At 42.0% G+C, this 20,305-nt stretch overlaps 1 protein-coding gene and 3 non-coding genes across 8 annotated transcripts in view; 1 reads left to right on the forward strand and 3 right to left on the reverse strand.

Annotated features, from left to right (window-relative positions):
- calcrl2 (calcitonin receptor-like 2) overlaps positions 1-14,561 on the forward strand; it is a 30,709-nt gene extending 16,148 nt beyond the window's left edge. For 4 of the 5 annotated variants that reach the window (XM_072696680.1, XM_072696679.1, XM_072696681.1 and 1 more), the window contains 10 exons: positions 88-195; positions 928-1,040; positions 2,542-2,633; positions 2,916-3,042; positions 4,006-4,159; positions 4,546-4,606; positions 6,405-6,468; positions 6,748-6,966; positions 8,239-8,280; positions 10,557-14,561. In XM_072696680.1, the coding sequence (XP_072552781.1) occupies positions 88-195; positions 928-1,040; positions 2,542-2,633; positions 2,916-3,042; positions 4,006-4,159; positions 4,546-4,606; positions 6,405-6,468; positions 6,748-6,966; positions 8,239-8,280; positions 10,557-10,826 (1,250 nt within the window). In that variant the 3' untranslated portion in view covers positions 10,827-14,561. The remainder of the gene's footprint in view (positions 1-87; positions 196-927; positions 1,041-2,541; positions 2,634-2,915; positions 3,043-4,005; positions 4,160-4,545; positions 4,607-6,404; positions 6,469-6,747; positions 6,967-8,238; positions 8,281-10,556) is intronic. The other variant, XM_072696683.1, reaches the window with a different exon arrangement.
- trnal-uaa (transfer RNA leucine (anticodon UAA)) lies at positions 409-491 on the reverse strand. The gene has a single exon. It is a non-coding gene; the product is annotated as a tRNA-Leu (tRNA).
- Positions 14,562-16,933: 2,372 nt separating the features above from the next.
- Positions 16,934-17,005, reverse strand: trnaq-uug (transfer RNA glutamine (anticodon UUG)). Its single transcript has one exon. It is a non-coding gene; the product is annotated as a tRNA-Gln (tRNA).
- Positions 17,006-18,566: 1,561 nt separating this feature from the next.
- trnaq-uug (transfer RNA glutamine (anticodon UUG)) lies at positions 18,567-18,638 on the reverse strand. The gene has a single exon. It is a non-coding gene; the product is annotated as a tRNA-Gln (tRNA).
- Positions 18,639-20,305: the final 1,667 nt, after the last annotated feature.

Consider the following 20,305-nt stretch of genomic DNA (forward strand, 5'->3'; position numbering starts at 1 on the left):
TCAGAATTGGAAGGGTATGTGGACAACATCCTTACAAATACTTTAAGCCATAAAGTTAGAGCTATGTTTCTCTGCTGCCCCCTTTAGGACCCTACTGTAACCGCACGTGGGACGGATGGCTGTGTTGGGCAGATTCGTCTCCAGGGACGGCATTGCAGCCCTGCCCCAACTACTTTCAGGACTTCGATCCCGCTGGTGAGCCATAGGGAATATTTCTGATTGGTAATGTAAGGACCCGTTGAGTTAGATCTCAATCTGAAAAGCCTTGTTGCTTCAGGGTTCACAGTTCACAACTGACCACTCACATGTATATCTGAGCTAGTCTATGATGGCAATATCTATTTTACCATGCAGGGAACTGAACATAGAGAGTAGTGGTGCTACTACAAAATTCCAAACAGACAATTTTACCAGGAGTGGGGTTCGAACCCACGCGGACATACATCCATTGGATCTTAAGTCCAACGCCTTAACCACTCGGCCACCCTGGTGAGCATGTGGGCTGCTGGATGAACATGTGGTAAAAGTCATTAAGTAACACTGCATCAGCATCTCAGCTCATAAATGGTGGGGCTGTAGGGAGCGGTGCATTGATTAGAGCACGAGGGTATTGATCACATGGTTGTGGGGTCTATTCCGGGACTCAGTGTTAAGGTAATAGTGCTTAAACATGACCAGTTAGCTAGGTTTCGATCTCCCTAGTCAGCATACTCCCATGATGTGCGTTGTTACTATGGTAACCAGCAAATCACATTCAGCCACTTGTACACTTAAAATCTGAACAGTCTAGAAATCAGACTGAAGAGACAAAATTTGATTTGCCCTGCAGTGTGAAGAAAGCTCTAGGTACTGCAATAAGGGTTTTCAGCCTTGCCATGCATTTGGTTACTGCTGTGAAGTCTTCTCTAATCTGTACTGCTTTCCCAGAGAAAGTGACCAAAGTGTGCAACCCAGACGGTCAGTGGTTCCGACACCCAGACAGCAACCGACTGTGGTCCAATTACACCCTTTGCAGCGCGTACACTAAAGAGAAAGTCACGGTAGGTGCATTTTAACCTGTTTTTAGGCTAAAGCAAAACTTAAAAAAAAACTTAATTATTTTTACCTTCACAACAAATGTTTGGTGCCTGAAATACAATATAATAAACTGTTATAAATAAATAATGCAATAATGCAGTAACTCAAAAAACACCCTGCAGTCAGCTACTGCAGGGTGTTTTTTGAGTTAGCTCAACTTAACTCTCCAAACTCACATTTTTTACTTCTGCATCTCAGTTTGGTCAACAATACATATTGAGTTGAGCCTCAAAAACATTAGTAAACGAGCTGCAGCTGATTAAAGATGTTATATTTAGTCTGTGGCTCCTCAATTAGTTTACTGTTCCCGTCTGCAGGTCAGAACATCCTCTGTCACAATAGGGGGAGGCCTTCCTATTCTCAGACTCCCAGTCATGGAGGGCTGTGGTGTTGATTGGATTTGGACTTATGATCTCCTGAGTCTCTTGACAAACAGACAGTTAGACAGTTGCACCACTCTAGAGCTGTGAAATAATGTACAATTTCTGTGTCCAAGAAAAAAACGGAAATTTACTTTATTTAGTGTAATTTCACAGCTCTAGACCGGCCCTACGGTCTAACTGCTGCTCATCAAGTGTAAGGAGATCATACGTTTAAACCCCAGCGTGGACTCTAGCGCTCCATTGCCAAAAGCCTCCCAGTCTGGCGAAGTTATGTTATAGGGGAGGTTCTTATCTGGGTTCTGGTTCCAGCTGCAGCTCATCTACTGATGTTTTTTTGTGGATCAGCTCAATATGTATTGTTGACCAAACTGAAATACTGAAGTTAAAAATGTGGGTTTGGAGAACTTTTGACTAAACTAATGCTCTGAACACAGAATCAGGATATGTATTTTTTTAAACTGAGGTTTTTGTCTGGGTTGTAGCCTTACGTCCACACAAAAACTCAAACTAACGCTTGTTTCTGTCTGAATCTCAGCCAGGAATCCTTACTCCCTATATAATGAACTACATCTATCATAAAAATTCACATTTCCACTAATGAATAGATGTAAAGAAAGTTCTATTACAGATGTATGATGCTCCATTCAGACATCCATCATTTCATGACTTGCATAGTAATGTGTAATTTGGGATTAAACCATGATGTTTTAACATCTCTCTTTATGAGGTATTTATGTATGCGAATCAAATATGTGTGGAAAATATGTGTGGCTGGGGAATGAACTGAGTTAACTCAAAAAACTTTATCGTTTTAGATTGCATTTAATTTTTTCCTACACTATTTGCATTCACCTTCACTGTCCTTGTTGAAAGCAACATTTCCATGCAAAACTCAAGGCGACTGTAATCAGCTGCAGTCGGTCTGATTGTCTGATTACCTCGCCTAAAAACAAGTGCATTTTCTGCTCCCGGTAAAAGTGAATTATAAAGGGCATTTCAAGGCTGTTACAAGCATTTTGCATATGCAGAAACTAGTGAATGAGTGTATTCTCATATGTCTTTTCTCTCTCTCTCTCTGTAGGTTGCATTCACCATGTACTATCTGGTGGTGGTGGGTCATGTGCTGTCTTTGGTCTCCCTAGTCATATCCATCTTCATCTTTTCTTACTTTAAGTGAGTAAATGGAAAGAGAGCCACATAAACACACCTTACACCTTGACTTTATATGATAAATATAATTTCTGGATGTCTGTGTTGAAAGTATATATATATATATTATAATATATATATAAGGACCACTTACTGGTCATTACTTTAGAGGTCCTCTGAATGGTGGTGAAGTGGTTCCTCTTTGGCATCACCTGAAGGACCATTTGAAGCACCTTTATTTTAGGAGTGTACCCTCTCCATGTTGACGCTGTTATTTGAGTGTTTGTGGGGTTTTTTTGTGTTCAGGTGTTTAAGCTGCCAGAGGATCTCTCTCCACAAGAACATGTTTATGTCCTTCATCCTAAACTCCATACTGATGGTGATCTGGTTCACCATGGTCTTCTTTGACGAGCAACTGGCTGCTACCAACCCAGTGAGTTCATAACCATCAGCTGTATCAACAGTTTTTTTTTTTTTTTACTTTATTTACTCCCATCAGGTCAGAACTCCCCCTATCACATGGGGAGGCTTTTGACAATGGAGTGCTGAGCCTTTGCTAGGATTTGAGCTGATGATCTTTTCACACTTGGTGAGCTACAGTTAGACCGTAGGGCCACTCTGGAGCTGTGAAATTACACGCTAGAGTGCTCTAGAGTGGTGCAACTGTCTAACTGCATGCCTTAGCAGATCATAAGTTCAAATCCCAGCAAGGGCTCAGAGCTCTGTTGTTGTCAAAACCCTCACAGTCTGGGGATGTCATGTAATCTAACTGTTTTAGCTGCAGCTTGTTTACTGATGTTTTGGAGACATAATCCTAATACAAAGATGCAGAATTGAAAAATGTGAGTTAGGAGAATGCTTGACTAAACTAAGGGTGTTTTCACACTTGTCCCGAATGCTTACTTCTACTCTGTTGACCAATTCTGTGTTTGTTGGGGGGGGGGGCTTATTATAGCTGGTTCCATATGAACTGTGGATCGATTTCAAACATAACGTTTCTGAGTATATTTTTGCAAAATGGTAGAACCTATGTTCATCAGTTTGTTGCTTTTCCATATTGTCCGAATAGCAGCAAATAACAACCCTCTTACACCTGCAAACAAGGAGCCGTTCTTATAGGAGAAGGTTTTTATCCATGCCGGGGGAAAAGTCACACACAATCCCACACACAGCAGTGGGCAGCACCAGGGTCCCCTTGAAGCTTGAAGATTTTAGGAGGACCAGAGATCGGATCTTTTTACCAAACGTACCGAAACCGGGTCCGGAAAATAAGGCTTGTGTGAAAACACCCTAAGTTAAGTTAAGAGTTAACCCAAAAAACAATATTATTGTAAGTTGTCCTGACTTATATGTGTGTGTGTGTGTGTGTGTGTGTGTGTTGAATTCCCATTGCTAGATTGGCTGTAAAATCTTAGCCAGTTTGATTCATTACACGTTTTGCTCGAACTACTTCTGGATGCTGTGTGAGGGGATCTACCTGCACACCCTCATCATCGTGGCCGTGTTTGTGGGGGAGCAGCAGCTGGGCTGGTACTACCTGCTCGGCTGGGGTGAGCAGTCTGATCTTTCTGATTCGTTTCCTTCATTAGACTCTGATCCAGTCCTTTCAGTCTGATGTCCGTTTGTTTGCACCTCGTTAGGAGTTCAACCCTGCTGATTCACCTCGCTTTGACTCTGTGTGATTCAATTGATTGGAAGGTCTCTCTCAGCGGGTTCACCGCTGGTGCACAGTCAAGATGATAAAATAGCAGCACAGCACTGTAGGCATGAGCTGCATTCTGAAATACAGCAGTAGCTGTGTTTGTATTACTGACAGGGCTTTCATTTAAAGATGATTGAATTCATTTGCATCTCATTTCCCTCCTTTCCCCTGTTCCCTCTGGATGTTAATGAAATTTGAAGAAAGATTAATCTTATTTATTTTCTTCTCTTGCAGGATTCCCAGTTATCCCAGCTGTAATGCATGCTGTAGCCCGGCTGCTCTTCTATGACGACCAGTAAGGAAACTACTGTGATTTTGTGAAATAGGCTTTTTATTTCTTTTTCTAATGGATAGTAGAAAGAGTTAGATTAGTTAAGATAAGATAAGATAAGATAAGATAAGATAAGATAGTCCTTTATTAGTCCCGCAGTGGGGAAATTCACAATATATATCTTATCTTATTAGTTAGAGAAGAGTTAGCTTCATGATTATTTGGACAGTGGCACAATTTTTGTAATTTTGTACTTTGTGTGCAGTGCTATTCTGGGTGTAATTCAAGGAGGTTTAACAATAATATTGCCTGAACCATTTAGGAATCACAGCCGTTTTTACATAGTCCCTCCATTTTCACAGGGTCATTGACCAAACTAGTAACACGTAATTGACCAAACTAGTTCTAAGTACAAGGATCAGTTGCAGTAAGTACAAATTATTTGCAGGCTAAAGTGCTAAATGACTGCCTAAAGTCTGGAACCCATGGACATATCCAAATACTGCGTTCCCTGGCCAGCAGTCGATTGTCCAATTACTTTTGAGCCTATGAGTGGTTAGTGAATGGTACTACTGGATAGTTGATGCAATATTGTTGTTTAACCAGAAGTGTGTCTTTATGTACTGTAGTTTCACAGCTCTAGAGTCGCACGACAGACTAACCGCAATCACACATTGAATATTATTTCAAGGCCATTGTGGTGAAGTCAAAATTACAAACATTGTGTCACTCTCTAAATACGTATGTACCTGACTGTGAGTGCATTGTTATGTTATTAAAAAAGACTTTATTAAAAATTTTGGACAGGCAAGGGTCAAAAAACACAAGCAGACAGACTAACTAAGACATGGTCAGAATTACAAAGCAGGAACAGTCAAAAAGGGCAGAAACCTGGAGAGTAAAAGCTGGATTATAGTTTCATGATGGAGTGTTGGGCAAATGATGATGGTAGGGGCATGCCTTCCTCGCGACGAATATGATGCTTATACAAATATGAATGTTTATGATCACTTATGGCACATATTCAAAATTATATTTAAAATCTCCATTGTCTTGCGACCTTTGCGGCTTGTCAAGTATAAACCAGGCACAAGGCTTCATTCACACGTATCTGGATATTTTTTAAAATATTCGTCAATGCAAAGACAAAGATGCTTGCATTGGGTTTAATCCCAAATTACACACTACTCCCTATGTAGTGTACAATGTAAGTGACAGAATTATAGATTCTAAATCTAATTGGAGAATTATATACAGTATTTACATTTATTCAGATGTCGAAGCCTGAAATCTAGTGCTATCTGCATGTAGATGCTGTAAATCTGTGTTTTCATATGTACAGAGCCCAAAACGCCAAGAACCTTTAAAATGATCCGGATACGTGTGGACGGGGTCTAAGTGCAAGAAAGCAGAGAAGTGGGAAAAGTAAGACAAAAGCAAAGAGCTGCTGGGAACTGGCAAAAGACTCAGACTGGCTCAGAAATGTGCATGTAACAATGGCAGGACCTTGTAAACACTAAACACAGGGGACAAAGGGTATAATGCTGAATTCAGTAGCAGCTGCTGATTGTTGTATTGTAAACTCATGAACTATATGAAAGTCTTTTTAATGGCTTACTCCCATCCACACATAAATAGGTATGATCACATGTGATAGCGCTATTAAATAAATTATATAATAATAATAATAATAGAACATCCACCCCATTCCTCAGGCTCTCAGGCCCAGGCTCTAGTTTGTAGGCCGTAGTCAAAACTACAATTTAGTGTCTTCCTCTTTCTATGTATTTCAATTGATCAGTTGTGTGTGTTTGGTCCTCAGGTGCTGGATAAGCAATACTAACCTGCTCTACATCGTCCATGGCCCCATTCAAGTCGCCCTAGTGGTGAGTATCTCACCTGCACAGGTGTTACACACAGGTGATCTCCTCGGAGGTGCCTAACCCCTGGACTGCTCCCTGGATACTGAGGTGTCTGTGTTTTCCCTGCCCTATTCGCTAGGCTGTGTGTTCACTGCCACGGATGGGTTTAATACATAGGCTGAACTCTGGCAATGGCTGTAAAATGTGTTTCTAATATTCACACAACATTCAAACCCACTGAAGATGTACTAAACAAAGCCCAGAGCGTAATAACTGATGATATCTCTCCACTGCTGCCTGCAGGTAAACCTGTTCTTTCTGCTGAATATACTGCGAGTACTGATCACTAAGCTGAGAGTGACCCATAAGACAGAGTCTAACGTCTACATGAAGGCTGTACGTGCCACCCTCATCCTGGTGCCCCTAATGGGAGCCCACTTCATCCTTGTGCCGCTGCAGCCCGAAGGGAGGCTGCCGCTGGCTGTTTACGAGTTCTTCATGAACTTATTTACACATTTTCAGGTAAGTGCTCTTTACCAAACAGTCAGTAAGTAAGTCAGTAAGTAAGTAAGTCATTGTTTCGGTGGAAGATTAAAGCTAGCCTCGGCTCTTCTGTCTTCTTGACTCTTCTCTGTTCCTCTTGTTTCTTGTCATCTTTCTTCTCTTTTTGACTCTTCTATTCTCCTCTTGCTTCTTTTTCACTTTTCTTCTCCTTTTATTCTTGTCTTTTCCTTTTTTCTTCTCTTCTATGTTGATTCTACAAGACTCTCCCTTCTGACTGTTCTCTTCTCCTCTCAACTCTTCTCTGCTTTTCTCCTCAACTCTTCTCTCTTCTTTCTTTCCTTCTGGTCTTTAACCGACCCCTGTCATCTTCGCTTTTCTTTCTTTCTCGACTCTCATCTTCTCTACTCGACCTTTCTCTTTTCTACTCAACTCTTCTTCTCTTCTTTTGGACTCTTCTCATCTTTACCATACTTTCTTTCTTTCTTACTTTTTTGACTCTTCCCTACTTAACTCTCCTCTACTTGACTTTTTTTTCTTATCAACTTATTTCTCCTCCCTTCTTCACTCGACTCCTCTCTCTTCTGGACTCTTCTGTCTTTACCCTTCTTTCTTTCTTAGCTGTTCTCTACTCGACTTCTCGATTCCCCTTTTTTTCAGTCCTCGACTTTTCTCTGCTCTTCTCTTCTCTTCCCTACTTGACTTTCCTCTACTTTATATTTTTCTTTCCCTCTCAACTAATTTCTCTTCTCCACTCTCATCATCTTCACTCTTCTTTCTTTCTCGACTCTTCTCCACTCGACTTTTCTCTTTTCTCTCTTTTTGACTCCTCTCACCTTCACTATTCTTTCATGTTGATTTCTTTCCTTCTTGACTCTCCTCTACTCGACTCCTGTCAACTTCACTATCCTTTCTTTCTTTCCTATATAACTCTTCCCTATTTGACATTTTTCTTTTCTCATCAATTCATTTCTCTTCTCCTCTCCCTTCTTCACCCTTCTTTCTGTCTTAGCTGTTACTGTTCTCTACTCTTCTCGATTCCCTTTTTTTACTCCTCGACTTTTTTCTGCTCAAATCTTCCCCACTTTTTTTTCCCTCTCAACTCATTTCTCTTCTCCACTCTCCTCATCTTCACTCTTCTTTATTTCTCAACTCTTCTCTTTTCCTCTCAACTCTTCTCTCTTCTCTTGAGGAAACTCTCCTTCTTTGTGAGAACATTCCCAAAGACTTGTCGAATGAAATAATAATGAAACAGCATTCCTGAACTGTTCTCATCTGTGCCTCTCTCCATAGGGGCTACTGGTTGCCATCATCTTCTGTTTCAGCAATGGTGAGGTATGTGCCGATGTCTATATGTCTAATGCTAAACCCAGAATTTATGCAGAAATACTGAAGTAAAACTGATGAACTCTTCACTGGACTGTATCCTGCTTCTGTGCAGCATTACATTTCAGAGACTTTCAAGTATAATTAAATAAAAGTAAATTAAAAAGGCATTTTATTCCAGCCACCAGGATTAGGATGCCTTTAGATTAGCCACAGGCTAGGATGGGCCACTAGTAAGGGTGTTATGGTGAGGAGTTCAGGGCAGCTTTGAGGAAGGAGCGTGAGAAGCCGTAGTTTGGAGAAGAAGGGAGGAGATGAGGTGATGAAGTGAAAGTGGAGGGTATGTAAAGGGCTGAGGAGGAAGAGTTCAGTTCCATGATACCAAAATTAAGAATTTTTAAGCTTTGGGTCTTCTGAATTGTGAATGATCATTTTTTGCTTCTTATTACTAGTGGCATTTGTGAATCGGGAGCACAGAGCACACTTACTGCTTATTATTTTGCAATCAAAGCATAGACATTCTCCCGCCCATTCTCACTTTTCCCTATCTCCCATCTCGTTTACTCTTTTATTCACTCTCGTAATCTCTTTCTGTCCTTTATTAACATTCATAAGAATACATACACAAACATCCACTGTTTTGCGTGGCCGTGTCCCAAGGTTTGTTTGCTTTGTCTCGAAGGCTCGGGGCTGGGGAAGCAGGCTCTCTACACTGTGTCTCCAAAGATTTATACAACATACAGTGCCCATAAAAACAACAGAGGAAAGGAGAAGAAAAGCACAAAACTGAATTATTACTAAATACACACACCCACTCTCTCTCTCTCTCTCCCATACGCAGTCCGCGGAGAAAGATGTTTAAGTTTGAAAGAGAAAAAGAAATGAGGCAACTTGTTTAAAGTTGGGAAAGCTTGTAAAGCACACACAGCGAGAGAATGGATTACTGAAGCAAAATAAACAGGCTGTCTTTTCCTCCCTTTGTTGAGATCAGAGCTTTGTTGGATCCGCCTGTGGTTCGGTTCTTTAGTGTACCCTGACTTCTGTTCTCCCAGTTTCCAACAGGCTAGTGTGTCCAAACTCATTAAGAACAGCACTTTTTTCTACTTCTCCCACCAGGGCATTGTAGTTTAGTAGCTAAAACAAACACACACACACACACACACACACACACACACATACTATCATACTCTCACATAATCTGTAAGCACCTACCGGAGTGGAGAATGCAGCGGATGGCTGATGCGATCTCTCTGCTACCGTCACAGGCCTGTCCAGGTTAATAGAAACTGATTCAGCTCATTAAAGCAACATTCTGTAGCTTTTCTACCTTAAAATAACAGCTTTAAAATCATGTTGATGGTCCACCAATCTGTAATAGGGATAATAGCTCTGCTACCGCTACTACACTGGGCTCGACACGCTTCTAACTGCACTGTGGAACTCAATGGGGAAGCCGGCAGGACAGCGCTTGTGAGAACTGCATAACGCTGTTAAGTCATATTTGTGTACAATCCTGTAAGATTACTGGCCAATTCGGCATGCTTCACTTCATACTTTCACTTCAGTGCATTTCTGATGCCAATTCTGTAGCTTTCAGCTTGCTCAGAAATGCATGTGTAAAGCGTGTCCATTAAAGGTGGCTCAAAGCACGAATTACACTTCCTCACATAATGCTGCTTTAAGTCACTGTACCGAATGCCCCTCTTCCATATGTGACTCCAACATTCTTTGCCCCCAATCCAATTTGAGTACCTTAATGCTGGGTATCGGCCAGTTTTACCAGTTGAACACAGTGGTAAAAACAAAGGATCGGAGCTGGATTAGGCTTAAAACATCTGTTACATGTGCTATGAAATTATCCCTGAATCTGCACCGATCCCAGACCACTGGATCTAATCCGGACATGCCAACTTTGGCATAGGTCCACATGACGCTCTGCATTTACATGTAGGCGGAGCATCTGAGGGTAAGGGGTGTAACTTTTAAGCCAAGTTTGGTCCACAATTTCACAATATTCTACTTATTGGGCACAAAATGACTAAGATTTGTCCAATTTTTTGCAACACAGTTCTGTATACATGCTCAGTTTATATCGCTAGGCTTCAATATTAACAAACAAGTATTAGCTGGCTACATACAAATGACCTTTTGTATGAGCTAGGTGTTCCCAAGCATTAGACCAGCCAGCATGTGTGTGTGTGGTCATAGTATTTGGACATTGTACCTAAAAGCTCCTAAACCTTCAGTAGGCCGTTGCTGACCATTACTGACATGTCGTGTTCCAGGTGCAGTCAGCTATAAGGCGCAGGTCTGCTCAGTACAGAGCTCAATGGAGGAGACGCCTGGTCACCACAGACTCTCACTGCAACTACCACACCAACTCGTCCATCACTGAAACCAGCCGGGTCACGTTCAGCCTGGAGCACGCCCCGCCATGCACCGAGGACGAGAAAGCACACACCACCACACACTCACTCAACGGCCAGAGCAACGGCAAGCGCTGCTACAACGGAGGCCAGGAGGCACCCAAACTGCTGGAGTCATCTGACATCTGATGCTGCAGTGAAGAGGGAAAGAGACTGCTTTAACGCTGCGGGAGACACCAAAGCTCTGGTTGGGTTGCTCTAAGAGATATATACTTCACCCAAAACTGTAAACAGTGAATGAATGATGGGGAGGATTAGCATGTTCTCTGCACTGCTAACTGGACTCCTTAGTTGTCATCGTTTATCATCAGCATTTTTGGGGCTGAGGATTCATTAAAGCAAGGAAAGGAAAACCCAAAGTTATGAACATGCCATAAATGCAGTCAGTTTGGTATTCTGAGTTTGCTTTCTTAGTTTTGCACTGGAGCCATGGAGCTAATGCGAATGTTGGTAATAAATAATGGAAACTACTAGTGGTGTTTTTAGCAGTATAGGCTGTTTTTGTCCAAATGTTATAGATTACATTTGGTTATACAGTGACAAACTACATGAACGTTGTTTCTTGATGTATAAATGATGCAGTTTTACAAGCCTATTTACCACCCTGTTATTTTGTCTCCAAATGAGGCACGCAGATTTTTATTTCATGGAGGGCACGTAAAAAAAGCTATAGCTTACTGGATACTGCTGCTGTCCTCTTGTTGTGTCCTCTCAGCGCGATGTACAGTTAGCCAGCTGTTCCCATACTCGCTTCCTCGGGTTTGGCTTTCTCGACTTTTACCGGTTAAAATAAGCTGCTGATTTTCCTTCTGATGTGTGATTAGCTCCAGTGTGGTTCAGCTGAGGCAGTCCAGTTTATTTATGAGGGAGCAGACGATGTAGATAAGAGAAGAGATGGCAAAAGCTAGTGTTGGTTGATGTTAGCTTTTTGCATTGTCCTGGCATTTGCTTTGTCGTGTGCCGAGTTTGAGCTGCCCTTCTTTGGACAGGAAATGAGGCCTAGTTCCCGTAGCAGCCATGGTCTGAGGCCATCATTTAGGCTCCAGTGTGAAACTAATGAAGCAAACTTTATTGGATACATTTAGAGGAGGCGGAAAAGCAGGTGAGTATGAAAGCAAGATGGCAGTGACTCCATCTGCTGTTGTTAGTTCGGGACTCGACAGCACTGCATCTGCATCTACAGCATGTCCATTTGTTCCATTTAATTTGGGGAATTGCAGCAGAGAATCCCTCTACTCCCTCCAAATGAAGCACAGCAGGAGCTCAAAGTCATTATTCACCCATTCCACAGATATGTTTTTTACATTTTTATAGGCCAATCCAAAGTGAGATACCATTTCTAAGGTATGGAAGTAAGGAAATCCACATTTGGTTTCGCATATTTAGGTGCTTTTCTTACACAGCTTTTTGATGTAGAACCTATTTAAGAAATGTATCGATTTCTGTGGACTATCTTAACCACTACAATAGTTGAGCGACTGTCTAAAAAATGGCATTGCAAATGGCAATCGTTAGGGGTCCAAGCACAAGGCTCCATTATGGAGCAAGTAGTACACAAATGATGATAAAGCTAAGCAGAAATTTGAGGGAATAGTTAGGTGAGACATTCAATGAACGTGATGTATCTTTTAACTGAGATGCAGTCGGTCAGCCAGGATATCTGAAGTTTGCTTCTTCAGTTTAGAACTGAGATGCTTGGTTTACATTGCTAACAAACACTCACCAAATTCATCTTCATAAATACAAGCCCAAAGATGCCTCGAAATCCACTCGAAATCCATCCGGATCTTCATTTATTGTGGATTAGAACCTGATATAATTTCCTTTAGGCTATTAAAACAAAAATAAACTTCTTCACATAGCCGAATTAGGTAAAAAAAATTAAGTTCTAGCCTATATAAAGTCAGTATACGCTGTTTCATGTTTTCTTTACTTGTTTATGTATCAAATAAGTGTATATTTTGTCCTGTATTCACCTAGGTGAGCTTGGTGACCAAGCCTTGAGTCCAGCCATAGCTCCAGGCCTTAGCCTAGCATCTCCCGTTGTAAAGTAAAGAGGCAAATCTTTTGTAAATATAAAAGCACATATTGAAACTCTTACTCCAAAGGTGATTCAAACAGCTGAAAGTTTGAGGGCCTGATGAATGCTAACATTACAACACGGAGAACAAAATGCGTGGGCTTTGGCATTATTCCCCAGACAGCATTGTCACATATGCTGTACTGTCACAGATATGAAATGTGTGATATTATTTTCCCTCATAATGAAGGTGATTAGGCTTTAATACGTTATTGCTAGCAAACAAAGAAAGCATGGCTCGTTTGACTGAAAAATTGGTGTCTCCAAACAGGCAGTGTACACAATCCCACCCACATGCAATATGTATCTCTGTACAAGCCTGGTTAAAAATTCAGCAGTTCTGCCACTTTCTCATGAATACTCTGGTGAATCATTTGAGAACAGGTCAAAGAATCAAAACAAGAGTGAACTCATTCTCTGGAAATAATCTGTTTCTAAATATATATATTTTTAATATTACATATTTCCACCGTTTCATCCTGTCGAGTAAAGATTACACCAGTTAATTGCGATGCTTTGTGGTTCAAAGCTTGTAGACCACAAGTAGACCCAGTTGGGCCCCATCATTACAGCCCACCTTAATCTCAATAATGTATTGCAGTGTATTGCAATGTCTAACCCTTCCTGCTCAGCCCATCACTGACCCTGGTGGGTGCCATATGTGGGCCAACGTGGAATTCAGGGACGAATCTTTCTGGTTTCCAGTTGAGCTACCTGTACAGCAGGCCCCACATGGACATGTCAGCTGGGAAGGCTTTAGACTAGATGTTGTACCATTGCTATGAGAGTACATTCATCCACAAGAGCTTTAAAGCAGTAAGCGCTGAGGTTGAACTCTCAAAGCTCAAAGGTACTGGTAGAGCTCCATTACACAGGTCCAGTGCTCCACAACCTAGAGGCTGATATGTAGATGTTCAAAGAGTGTCCCGTTCTATTGCTAATAGATTTTGATGTACAGTGAAGATTACTCTGCATCTAATTGGAGGCTCATTCAGCTGGAGCTTGAGGAGTTCATCTGCTGTTCCAGGTTTGGAGGTCTGCTGATTTCTGCTGGTCAGTCAAACCACCAGGTCTGTCCAACCATCCACACACAGATCTGGACCTGTGCTCCCTTCAGCTGCCAGTGGGGAATATCAGTGTTGTCGAAGAGTAGACTAAATTTCACAGGAACTCTCTGGTGTAATCCTTACCCGACAGAAGGAATGGTCAAGTTCTGGAGAAGAAATAATGTACAGTATGTGACTAATCTGTACAGTATGTGACTAAACACCCCCCCTCCCCCAAAGTTTGCCCACATCAACAGTTTACCATTTGTAAATACCAAATATCTGGGGTTTCAAGGGGAAATGTCCATAGGTTTAAACTATGTATGGTAGGCCCAGGCTGACAGAGGGAGACAATGAGCGGAAATGAAAATAATGGATTGTTTTTACGAGCGGCGAAAACATTTCAGAAATGTAATTATTTCGAAGATATGTGTATAAACACTTTTGTTGTAAATACTTCAAATAAGCACTTGTGTTTTTTTTTGTTTGTTTGTTTTTTTCACTGACTGCCTGCTCTCATTCTTTGGGAAGGTTGATATTTTGCTCAATGTATGATAGACAATTATGACCTACAAAAATGTATTTGATGTATTTGCTAGCATGTGGCTCTTGTGTAAAATGACATGACAGACATTCCTTTTAACTCACCACAGACTGTGGATAATTGTGACTTGTTATGTGTCAGTGTGTAATGGATGTTGTTGTTATAAGGAGCACAATAAATCTTATTGCACTGGAGGGTCTGTACTGCTCTATACTGCTCTCTGAAAGCTTGCCTCATGTTGTGGCCCTGGCCCTGGCTTTCTGATATATCTGATGTACCAAAGTAACCACTTGTCAACATAAAGATCGCTTGAAATACCAAAGCATCCAAATGTAATACCATAGCAACCACCAAGAAACACCACAAGAAGACGACCCTGTGTTTTCTGTCAACGTGACCTTACGACCTTAAGTTAAATCCTCCCAATTTTCGGGAATTTGGTCTTCGAACATGCTCTGCAGGTACCTGAAACTAGCCCTACCAACAGGAAATCACAGGTTGATGGCCGAGAGTCTTAAAAAGCAAAACAGGCCTGGCTATCTCTGGGTGAGTAGAACGGTCATCCCTCTCTTGATCTTAGCCTTTAAGCACTTATAGGGGCACCAGATTGTGGGGAAGTTAGGACGATTCTAAGGGCCTGTGACTGACAGGAGTTCTAAAATGTAATAGAGCGTTTTTCGGGCCAGTGGGGTGGTGGGACCCAGTGTAATATCTTTTCATGGGGCCCGAAATCCCTGACATCGCCCCTGAGCACTTGATATAATTACATGAGGTGCTCCTGCCAGGTTGGAATGAAAGAAGCCCAATAAAGGTGAGGCTTCTTTCCAGTTTGTTTTCTGCAGGCAGGTTTTAATAAGTATGGTTACAAAGACAGGCAAAGGTACAGTAGTTCTCACCCAGAAATAGAGTCTACAGGCCAACACAGCCCTATATAGACATTATAGAGAATTATTAGATACTGGTTTCAGAACTCCAGTTAGCTCCACAGGCTTATGAAATGCTTGCTAACTGGTTATAAACCAGGTAAAAGCAAGAAGGCCTAATCCTTTATAATGTTAGTAGCGCTAAGGAGCTCAGCTCTGCTTCTGAAAGCACAAGGACAAGGACAGAAAATATAGTCTGGTCATTTATTCAAGAGCACGGAGCTGAAAGGAGTCATTCTGGCTTCTTTCTGAGGCTGTAGAAATAATAATGGCATTCTCCACTGCACCGCCACGGCTTTACCTTGAAGGCGACCCGAGGAGAAGGACTGCTGCTTCTCTGGGAGATTAGCTTGCCCTGATACTTCATTGTTATACTTTTCTTGCGTCACACAGGCATTCAGTGGCACACACATACTGTGTATAAGCTCTTATATAAGCGCTGACAACAGAACGAGACGCTCTGGAGCTGCACGGCTGTACGCTGTAAAACGTGGAACAGGGGTTCGAGAGTTTCTGAGCTGCGAATCGATGTAAAATCACTGCTATTGTTGGAGTCTTGAGCAAGGCCCTTAAGGTTGCATGGCTGACCCTGGGTTTCTAAGCTGAATTGTTAAATTGTTGAATCGTGCCGGGCAGGTTTTAAAGACGGCAGTTCTTTTTCTGGGTTGAATGAACCAACTGCTGAAGAACCTTTCTTTAGATTGAGAACCCTTGGCATGGCCACCATGGGCTAGAAAGCCCCCCAGTACTGAGCTGTGGAGCAGTGGAACCACCTTCTGTAGAGTGATGGAGCTCCATCCAGAAGCTCCTGGGTGAGTTGAAGAGTTGGAGAGCCATCCTGAAGAGGGTCTCTGCAGCAAAGTGGGGGTTCCTTGGTTTCAGAAGAAATGTTAGATGATCTTCTTCTTCAGAAAGACATAAAGAGTCTAAATGATGTGAAAGGAGTGCAAACCATCCGGGTTTATTTATTAGATTATATCAGATAAGCTGATGTGGCCCCATCATTACAGCCCACCTTAATCTCAATAATGTATTGCAGTGTATTGCAATGTCTAACCCTTCCTGCTCAGCCCATCACTGACCCTGGTGGGTGCCATATGTGGGCCAACGTGGAACCCAGGGACGAATCTTTCTGGTTTCCAGTTGAGCTACCCGTACAGCAGGCCCCACATGGACATGTCAGCTGGGAAGGCTTTAGACTAGATGTTGTACCATTGCTGTGAGAGTGCGAGCACTGAGGTTGGATGATTAGTTCTGCTACTCCAGCTCTGAAATCTCAAAGGTACTGGTAGAGCTCCATTACACAGGTCCACTGCTCCACAACCTAGACGGCACTTGGACACAGCACATCCTGAAGAGGGTCTCTGCAGCAAAGTGGGGGTTCCTTGGTTTCAGAAGAAATGTTGGATGCTCTTCTTCTTCAGAAAGACATAAAGAGTCTAAAGGACGTGAAAGGAGTGCAAACCATCCGGGTTTATTTATTAGAGGAAACGTTCAGATAAGCTGACGTCTGCACAGAAGACTCTCTGAAGTTACAGTAGTTCCTGTTTTGGTCGTTACCTGCTTCTACTGCCCACTCTTTCATATAGACCCCTTCAGAAAGCTGAGAGAGAGCTGTTAGCCTAAAGCCTCTGAAAAGGACGAGGTCCCACCGAGATTTGAACTCGGATCGCTGGATTCAAAGTCCAGAGTGCTAACCATTACACCATGGGACCGCCGCTCGCGCACGCTGCACCCTGCGGGAACAAACACCTCACGTGCTTCCACGTTTAACTCCGAGTCCTCGTTCATTTTAACGCCACAGCTCGACCGTTTTACCCGTAGAAACACGGCACGACGGCACGACGGCACGACTGTTCGCTGTAACTTGGCTTGGAAGCTTCAGCTGCGTGGTTTTGACTCCTGGCTGAAAAGTCCAGCCTGCTAGCCAACAACCAAGCCACAGTTAATATTTTTATATTATTATTTTATATATTATGTTTTACACCTGCTGGACGTTCATACGTTCATAAATCAATCTATTAATTATTAAATGTGATAAATAAATGGGTTGGGTTGTTTGGGTGATCACGCGTTGCATCAGCCTATTGCGCTAGTCGCCGCCTAGTGGACATTCGGTGTAATGCACGGGGTTAAATAATAATTTAATCTTTTTATTTATTGTATCTTTTTTATATAAAATATATTTATAAAAATATTATATTTTTATAAATATAAATATAAATGCATATATATATGTCAGTAAAATCTTTAAAACCCCCCTCTACATATAAATTATTAAATATATATATATATTTCTATGCATTTGTGTATTTTTATATTCCTTCATTCCTACATTCCATAGTAAACTATTGATTTAGATTTGAGCACTGTAACATATAGATTATTATATTATTAAATAAAAAACTATTTATTTTATTTTATGTTATTATGTTATTTTATTAATAATGTAACTGCTGTACTTATTTGAATGGTGAATCATCTCCTAACCTGGCTCCATATTAATAAGCTGCAGTATTGCCATCCAACAAACTCCAAGAGCACATATGAAATGGGATGGCAGTAGTTTCACATTGTGTGGTCTGACCTGCTCCCAAACCCATTCATAGTTAAGTGTTTTGGCACTTGCAGGCCTGCCTAACCTGAGAATGCTGCATGGCTGCTGGAGACACTTCCCCAGGTGGCACATAATAGATCTAATAAATAATCAAATCTATAATAATAATCTGGGGTCTCAAACAGGACCTGAATAATTGAAGTGTGTTTGTAATTCTGGAGAGCTCCTCATTCAGACATGTGTAATTCATTCCTATTATTAAATCTGTGTTTCTGATGTTTTTCAGACTGTCCGTTTACTTTTACTTCAAAATAAAGACTTCATTTGTTAAATATGAAATTATGATATTTATACCTCAGACTTTATGTTAAATAATATCTATTCAACTGTGCTTACCCAGCACTACAGGCTAGCTAACATACAAGGTCACAGAGTATGGCCTTCCTCTGAGCACTTCTGGTAGGTACTGACCACTGCACACCAGAAACAGCCCACAATACTTGCCAGTGATTTTGGAGATGTTCTGACCCATCACAGTTTGGTCCTTGTGGCTCAAGACGGGTCAGATCCCCATTTACACCCGGGGTCAGAAAACTCCAGATTAAGAGCCTTAATCTGTTAGAAATGCTGGATTAGCAGAGTTTCTCCACTTGGTTGTTATCTAATCTACTGTACCCTCTAGTATACAGTAACAGTATACAGTCTCTGGAAAAAGGACGAGGTCCCACCGAGATTTGAACTCGGATCGCTGGATTCAAAGTCCAGAGTGCTAACCATTACACCATGGGACCAAGGCACGCAGAGCAGCTCATCTACAGGGCAACTCAAACACGTACAAGTCAAAAACTAGGCAAACTTGGCGAACCGAACACTAGAGGGCGCTATAAGCACTCATATGGGTGCTCACAAATGCTGCATGTACACTGCATGTCCAAATGTTTGTGGACACCCCTTTGAATGAACGCATTCAGCTACTTTAAGTTGCAGGGTCACACACACATACACACACATAAAGCTTGTCTAGCCCCTGTAGAGGAGAACGTCCAATAGAAGAAGACTCTCTGGAACATGAACCTATGTCATGCGTAGGCTATAGAGGGATATAAAGCCCCCCAGCGTTGAGCTGTGTAGCAGTTGGACTAACTGTGTTCTCTGGAATGATGGATGCTGCTCCATCCAAAACGTTTGGGATGAGTTGGGTAGTTGGGGGTTGAGATAGGGTGGTGATGATGATCATCATCATCATCATCCAGCATCCTGACCTCACTAACGCTCAAATCCTCACGGCAATGCTCCTCAAAAATCTATAAAAAAAAACCTGCCATGGTCAGTAGAGAGACAGTTACTCCAACAAAAGCAGGATCATTTTTTTAATACCTTTGATTTCAAGAGAAACACTGAATGAGCTGGTGTCCCAATACTTTTGTCAATTGAGTTCATTTATAACAATGTAAAAAGCAAAGAAAAAAAAAATCTCAGATCTCCTCTGTGAGATCTTTTAAGCTAAATAATAACAAGCATTGATACGTGCAAGGCAAGCTGCTGTATTTTATAGAAGATAAGACTCATCAGATCTTTATCAGATCTTTAAAGGCCTAAAGTGAGGTTGAGTTTGGAGAAAATGATATCTGCGAGCGAGAAGGAAAAGGTCAAATAAGCTCCATGTAATTAGGCCTCTGGGGTTATTGGATTTGCTTGGAAAAAATGACTTGATTTCATGACCCGTACAGGAGGAGATATTGTCATGTGAAAATCGAGGCCGGGCTATATGTAGACAGACGTAATGGATACTCTCTCTATTTAAAAATCGTGACCTTTAGCTGTGGACATTGTGGGAGGCTAACAGGACTGAGCCGTTTTAATATGCTGTACCTGAGACTCCCCGAGAAGGAGATGACTGAGGTGTGCTGTAATATGCACAGTGTCATGATGTGTGGGGCCTGCTGTACAGGTAGCCCAACTGGGAACCTGAAAGTTTAGTCCTGGGGTTCCACATTGGTCCCACATATGGATGCCCACCAGGGTCAGTGATTTGTTGTGAAGTTGTGAGGTGGGGCCTTCACAGATCACATCATTGAGCATTGGGCGGCCATGACCCTGCATACCAGTACAAAAACCCACAAGAGCCACCTGATGCTTTGCAGGTGCTCTCCCAGATAACATGTCCCACATATGGATGCCCACCAGGGTCAGCAATGGGACCAGGAGGGGTTAAGCAAGGGCCCCATCTGTGTTGTACACTGCACATGGGGGCCTAGATGAGAGCCATGTGAAATTACATCAGGCTGTAATGATGGAGCCCATTTGGCAAGCCCCCAACACATATACAAACCCACTCCGAGCCCACTCAAAAAACCTCCTGGAACCCACCAAGCTCATATTCCACCAATGTGAACTTGTTGGCTGGGTTGACCCATCACAATTTGGTGACCTTTAGGAACTGACAGTTCACTCACTG

This window comes from Salminus brasiliensis, chromosome 14 (assembly GCF_030463535.1).
Source record: "Salminus brasiliensis chromosome 14, fSalBra1.hap2, whole genome shotgun sequence".
Taxonomy (NCBI): domain Eukaryota; kingdom Metazoa; phylum Chordata; class Actinopteri; order Characiformes; family Bryconidae; genus Salminus; species Salminus brasiliensis.